Genomic DNA, 7,699 nt, shown 5'->3' with positions numbered 1-7,699 from the left:
TGTCTGCAATTCTGCTTTCCACAACACACAGGGCCTCTTCCTGATCCGTCAAATGACGACCAAGCAAGTTCTTAATTGCCTAATGACCATTGCCAGTGTTCCTGAGCTCACACACTTCCATAAATGCGGCCAAGCGTTTGATATGCTGTGGCAAATCTTCATCAAATTGTTCCACTCCTTGTCCATGCCATGGAGGGGGAGGCTCGTGACCTATTCCTCACCCTCCTCTCCTAGTGCATCCTTATTCATGGACCATAACTGTCAAGTAAGAGAAATCTTTGCCTTCAATGCCAAGCTCCACAACCTTCACTGTCTTGCAAATGAACAAAGACTAACCATCTATGGAGCAGTTTGAATACGGGAATGAATGTCCCTCTGAGGAATAATATTTGGATCCATTTCCTAAGCATGGTATGAGTGCAAGTCTCTCCTCAACATTGAATGCAATTTGCGAGACTTACAAAAAAGAATCACCACCCAACCCTCTTCATTAATGCACTAAATTGCACTGAGATGGAAAGTCTAATGAGCATCCTAGTTCAAGAGAGCACCAAAATCCAAAGCAATAATTTATTTATTCAATAAATATGAAATTTTAATATAAATCTAAATGCATACTTATTCATTTTAAAAATATAATTATGTATATTAATATAATAAAATTTAATATTTATAATATAAATATTAAGAATTACGATGCTTCTAGATTGAACTCTAATTTTTTAAATCACCCCGAGTTTAACTTTAGAATGACATCACTGAACAAAGCATAGACAATGGCAGGGACCCAATTCATCCGTATGACTCTGGTTCTCCGATTCCTATCTGTGATTGATCAACGTGAAATGGATGCGATGGACAATTAACGGGGCCTGTGAAGCAAACTGTTCACGCGCGTGGAATATATTCAACAAATAAAACACAACAAAAAGTCGTTTAAGAGCTTTCCAAACCATAAATTTTTAAATCACTTTTTGGGAAACAACAGAGCCAGGTTATGGGCCTGCCCCGCCAAAGACGCTTTTTCCGTCAAATAAACATTCCCTCCTTTGAAAATGGGGCCATTAAAACCCTCGAGCTCACAGCTCGACGTTTAGTTGTTACCACGGGTGGGTGAAACCCTAGGCGCCTTGAAACCCCCAAACAAGCAATGTAGGATTTCACGGATAATCTTCATACCCCCAATCGATTACGTTACATTGCCCGGTCCCGACATTCTAAAGTTTCGGTCCTGTACCGTCGTGTGCTTGCCTGTATATGGAGGTTTTGGGAGCTAGGACACATAATACATAGCGAAGTAAGGCAAATCGGAAGGTTAAGTCAGTCCGATATAGTGGAGGAATGGGGCGAGAGAGTGAATTCGGGCCAATGGGTGCAATTGTAGGAGGAAGAGCTGAATACATTCCGTCGCAGAAGATCGAGGAGAACCGAAAATGCCGCGATTTGATTTTTCTCCTGGTTTTCATTGCATTTTGGGTTGGAATGATCGTTAATTCCAGCCTTGGATTCAATAGAGGAGATCCCCGCAGGTTATATTTCCCACGCTCACTCACTTGCATTGTTACTTCAGATAATGATCACATCGTCCCATGGTTATTTTTAATTAAAGATTCAGGTTTTGTTCAAATTCGCTGATAACTTGAACCGAGTCGAATGTGCATTTTCCAAACTCAAATCTGTCTGACAAGGCAACCAACTGTACACTTTAAACACACACTCAGAAGGAGAGGGGACTATTAATGTGGGACGAATTCCAAACACAGGGATGTGTCACTGTAGTATCATAGCTTGCCACGACGAACTGCAAGCCGAAGACGGCCTGTAGGACATAGCACTGAACATGACACATCATCATAGGGACTTGCATCCCGAAGCCAGCGTCTGGATTGAGAAACCTTTTGGCGTGGGTAATGCCTTTTAAACCATATATGACTGAGAAAGCAGGAAGATGGAATTTTACCTCAATGGGTCTGCGACTCTGCATCCCATGCCAATTCTCCCAGCGAGTCACAATCAAATTAACTTCTGAAAATTAAACCACTGTCTCTTCCACATTTTTTAAATGGCAGTAACTATAGAATTTCAGAAATCAAGAAGTTTTCAAGTCTAAATAATAGATACTGTGTATCCCGCTGCAAAACATTTTGAAAGCAATCTTGGCATACGTTGATGAAGGAAAGTGGATAGTCCTTCCTACTGACCTTTCTTCTCTTAGTCTCTGATTTTCATTGACACCCACACTTCCCCCATCCCAACATATATATGCGCCCAGGGATGGCTATCTATTTTATGAAAATAACCTTGCCTTGTCCATGCTCCTGCCCTCTTCATCTTCTAGTCATGTATGGATAATGGAACTATCTTGAATAGGTTGGGTGGGATCACGCAGAACCTGCAGGCCTTATTAGACTGACTTGGTTGCTTAATTCTGTGTTCCTTCTTAGAAGCAACGTTTTTGCTACTTGTCTTTCACTTGAACTGAAAGCACTATGTTTGGTTGTCCTTCAACTCTCCTTTTTCATCTGCCTATTCTTATATCTCTCTATCTTATTCCATTTGCTTTTTAGATTGCACTTGTTTGAAATTCTTGCTTGGCCTTTCTTTTTGTAATTATTTTACTCAAATTTATCATCATTTCAGATTTTTCATTTTTCCTTTCCTGTTTGTTCACTTGAATTTCGTTGGAGTTGCTTGTACTGATCCCCTCGTGTTTATTCTATAAATCACCCACTACTTTTAATTTCTTTCTCTTGTCTAGCCGGGTGAAATGTCTGCAGCCAGGATTTCTTCGGTTGACATAACTAGTGAACTTGTCCAAATATTTCTTTAACACTCTCTGATTTCACCGACCCAGCATGCCCTCCTGACAACCTCATGGCCATATGACAATTCCTATATGTAGATGTAGCAATTTTCATAGTCCAGAATCTGCTTCCAACGAAGTCCTTGATGTATCAAATAAATCAACTCTGTGTAGCCTTTGCTAAGATCTATTTCAAGACATATATCGGCACAGGTTGGAATGTTTGGATCCTTACAATTTTTTCTTTAGTTGACGAACCTACCGATTGTGTTCTAATTTATTTCAGCACTTCCTTATCTCAAATATAAGGACGAGTTGAATTTTGAAAGGTGCACAAGCATTGGGAATATAAATAACTTTCATTTCCAGACTAAATGAGGGAAATCATTTCTTCATTGCCAATTCATGATTATCATAAAACCATGGATCTTCCTTTATGATTGGTCACTGTCCTTCTATTTTCCGGGGATTGAAAAGTATAATAAATTATCCTCTAGAAAACAAATACGAAGGACAAGTTACCTCTGGTAAGTTCATTCTTTTTGGACGGTCATTTCTGTGGTTCCTCTGCCAAAACCTCATATCTATCGAATCTGCACATTGGCTCCTTCTCTAAGGAATGCCTCTTCCGTAGTTCAACATTCCGAAGAAGTTCAGATTTGGGATAGATTTTGTTTCTTCACATAGGAACCACTGCACCTTCACTTTATTGCCCCAGGACACGGTCCTTTTGGCCTTCTGGGAAAAAGGCTCTTGTGTTGGGCCAAAATATCACCTGACATGTGATGGGAAAGAACCTTTTTAAATGGAGGGCCAGTGGTCTCCTTCAATGGTAATTTAAAAGATCAAATCTCCGCCACAGGATGAGTCCTCCTCACTGCTTTGAGTTGGTCGTGTTGACACATCCATCCATAGTGAAACTCAGACTTGTGCTTGTTGCCACTGACAGTGGTGAAGCCATGCACACAGCTTAAGAAACCTCAGAAATCAAAGTCATCATTATCAGATATTAAAATACCAGTTAAACTTTTTAACATAAACAGAATGCTTCATGAGGCTGTACATACATTAGTGGAGAGATAATCAGGTCTTAAGATATTTTGTTTTTTTATTGATTTAATTTTTATTTTCCATATAACAAAGCACCTCACTCTCTAGTTCATAGGCAAGGGTAAGATATTCTTCAGGGCTGAAGGCTGTTCAACAACAAGGCTCGAAGTCATTACACCAATATACTCGATATGAGCTCATCATGTCACTTGCGGGAATTGAGCCTCGGTATGGAGGATAACAATCATTCCTCCCAAACACCCTAGATAAACCCAATTGACATAAGATCTTAAGATAACTTTAAATATGCTACTGTAAACATAATTGGTAATGTGTCTTCTTTGCATAGGTTGATTAGTTAAGATGAATATTGAAGAGTTTTCTCATTGTTCTGTTCAGAGTTTCACAGCCATGGGAAAAATTGAGTAAATTTGAGTATTTCTTATGTTTTTTGGTAATTTTAAATTGTTGCATTTGACAATTAATATGAACAATAAATGTACGAGCTGGGCATTTTATATGAAAAAGGAGTGTAGCTGAGCTATCAGCACTAGCTAAATTAAAATCGGGCAGGGCCCACTATCAAAATTACCCAGTCAATAAAATTGCCACGTAGGATACAAAGCAAAGAGAGAAGTCATTAACAACAAAGTCATAATTTGGAATGTATGGCTCACAAAGCAAGATGCACACATAAGAAAGACCAAAGTGTCATTATGATCAAAGCACTAGGTGGGGGGTTATATATATATATATATATATATATATATTTCACCATGTTGAAACGGTAACGCGTTGGAGTAACCAAGGCAAGGCCCAATATCAAACCTAGCGGCTGCCACTATAACATCAAGAGCATATCCATAAAACCAAAGAGTATATCCAACAGCTCGTAAGCTAGATATTTTAGGACTTTATGACTTAGCAAGAGCCAAGACTCCACGAAGGTGGGGGAGCCTACTCCTTGAGCCTTATCACAATGGGCCAAAGATGTCCCCTGGTTAGATTTGAAACCATGTAATGTTCCTTCTTAAATTAATTTGTCACAGGTTTATTTGTTCTACAATTTTGACAATTTTGGAAGCCATGGGACCCATGAGATTTTTGGGAAATGACTTAGGAAGGAAAAGGGGCCGAAATGTTTTGTTGGTAAAGCGTGGGGGCCACCCACATGAGGAAATACACACTACCTTAGAGGGAAGTTCGAATGGCTAAGGAGAAAAGGTTGAAATGCTAGTTGGAGGGGGCCCACATGGGAAAAAGAGGCCCACGAATTATAAATAGAGAAGGCCCAGCCTCATTTGGCATCTTGTGCCTATTGAACTCAACCTAAGTTGCTCGAGTTTCTTAGTCGGGTCACTTGTTATTTAACATCGAGCTCTCCAAGCGGAGAACCCCTCTCTTCGGTGGACTACCAGTGCCATGTGAAAATTCCTACACTTGAGGAATCCCTACTGCAACAAATCTGAATCGATTTCACCTACTTGATTTTTAAATTACATTCATCAAGTTATTCTTCTGAATACTGAGCAAATTACTTCTACAACCTACACTAATTAAATATTTGATCTCATGAAACAGAAAATAGATCAAAGAACAAGATACATAGGACACACTTATTTTTGGACACAATAGTCCCCGAAAAAACCCAATGTGGGAAAACCGGTGCAGTAGTTCTGCGGGTTTATTATTATGCAGGAGAAATATCTGAATACAAATCTAGGATGCTCATCTAGCAATCCTTTATAGAGAAAATACGAGTAGAAAATCTGAGTGAGTTTTACCTCACTTCACTCGGCAGAATTCTAGCTGATCCGGCACAATACTGGCTAACCCCGACTATTTTTGCGTGGGCTGTGTCACCTTCTCTGTGCTTCTACGTCAGCTCTCCCGGCAGTTCCCCTGCGACACCTTCTTTGCCCTCTACGCATCTGCGTCAACTCTCTTGACTGTTCCGGTAGTTCTTGACAGTTCTGGCAGTTCCCGACAGTTTCGACTATTCCAACAGTTCTGGATTTTGCGTGACAGGCAACTTTTCTGCATCAGCTCTCCCGGCTACTGCGCTGCCTCTCAGCCTCTCTGTTCTGTATTTTCCAAAAAGTCCTTCTCCCAGATTCTCTCTGTCCCTTAGCTGCAAGATCTCCCCATTCAATTTTCCTCCTAAGAACTTATCACCTTAGAAAATTGATTTCCTCAATCTCTCTGTGTGTGTTTACAAATGAACCCCAAATCTCCATTTTATATTTTTCCTGTTCAGTCTTCAACGACCGAAATTAAGTCTCTAATCAACGACCAAGATTAAAACATGACTTGATCTGCCTTTTAGATCATTCTCACACATATTTTGATTAATACCCATTAATATTATAATTTTCATAAGTTTAGACTTAGAAACTCCATTAAAAGTATTAATTATTTTAATAAAATACAATCTGGGTGGAATTTCACCAAACGGTCTCTCCACCAATTTTCAAGGCTAGTGCACATCCGATGCTACCAAAAACTAACACTTCCTCTTAGCGAGGAAAGTGCTCTAGCAACAATGTCCACCTGCATGCTACTCTGCTTCTGAAGCACCTCCTTTCTGCACTGCTGCTGCCACCAACACTGTGCTGTTGCTGCTACTGTATCGCTGCCCATGACACTGCCACTGCCACTACTGTTGATGACACTGCCACTACCACTGCTGCATCTGTACTACAACTCCCTTTCAAATGTTGCATCTAATATGCTGCTAGCACTGCCATTGCTAACACTGCATCCGTACTGCAACTCAGTTGCTGAGCGAAGCAACTGCAAAACATCCAAAATTAGCTTAACTTAACTGTGTTCAACATAATACAATGAATGTTGGAATTTGACTGTTGCTGATCCTGACCCTCTGAATCTTCTTTGCTGCTGCCGACTCTTGCACTGTGCCAACTGCACTGCTGCCAACCTTACTCTGCGCTGATTAGTCTCTGGTCCCCAACTACTGCATCTGCCCTCCAAACACTCCACTGCATCATCTGACACTAAGTCCATCTCACTACTGCTGAATCTTGGGCTCCCGTAGCAAGGAATTGATCCAAGAGGTGGACTCCTCAAGGATCCTGCCCACATGTAGTCCTCCCGACTACAGCTCAATATCGCCCCATCTCCCTCCTGGAGATGCGTGGGCAGTCATGGCAAATTCATCCTCCTCAATCTTTGCTGAAGCAACCTTAGGATCATGTTTCTCATCCTTGTCCTTTTTCTTCGAAGGACATTGGGATGCATAGTGGCCCAACTTGCCACAACTAAAACATTTCACCTTTGAAATGTCCTTCTTTCGCTTCGGCTTTTGCTGTCCCTTCGATGCCAGAGCTGTGTTCTCCTCCTCCTCCTTCGTCTTTGTGCCACTCCCACTGTTGCCATTGAGGTTGACCTTCACTAGGTCCCTCCTTAACTCCTCCTGTTGAAGAGCTGCCCACATCTCTTCCCATGAAGGTAGTTTTTCTCTGCCCAATATGCTTTGGACGAAAACTTGCCATTCATCCGAAACTCCATTCAAGGTTATCCTCACCGTCGCAGTTGGTTGAGGAGTGGACCCCACTACAGCAAGCTGGTCTCTGGTGTCCTGAAGACGCTGAAGATAGAGGTTCACCCCTTCTCCTTTTTGCATCAAAGTCTGCTGCAACTTCTGCTCCAAATACATCTTCCGCTGTTCAGAAGAGCCTTAATACAGAGAAGACAAGGCTTCCCACATTTCTCGGGCTATATCCTTGCCCTGGAAGTGTGAGACCACATGATCTCGAACTCCATCGAAAATGAGCCTCTTTGCCTTCCCTTGCTCGGCCTTGTACTTCTTCTTTTGATCGTTGTTAG

At 41.2% G+C, this 7,699-nt stretch overlaps 1 protein-coding gene across 1 annotated transcript in view; it reads left to right on the top strand.

Annotated features, from left to right (window-relative positions):
• Positions 1–977: 977 nt before the first annotated feature.
• The window catches only part of LOC149203901 (choline transporter protein 1-like), a 335,506-nt gene continuing 328,784 nt past the window's right edge, over positions 978–7,699 (top strand). Inside the window, exon 1 of the mRNA XM_089403603.1 lies at positions 978–1,529. Within this exon, the coding sequence (XP_089259729.1) occupies positions 1,342–1,529 (188 nt within the window). The 5' untranslated portion in view covers positions 978–1,341. The remainder of the gene's footprint in view (positions 1,530–7,699) is intronic.

This window comes from Pinus tabuliformis, chromosome 2_1 (assembly GCF_031772625.1).
Source record: "Pinus tabuliformis cultivar Carrire ecotype Pingquan chromosome 2_1, CPIR1, whole genome shotgun sequence".
NCBI classification, from domain to species: domain Eukaryota; kingdom Viridiplantae; phylum Streptophyta; class Pinopsida; order Pinales; family Pinaceae; genus Pinus; species Pinus tabuliformis.
Note: the sequence above shows the minus strand (reverse complement) of the source record. Positions and strands in the feature narration are given on the sequence as shown.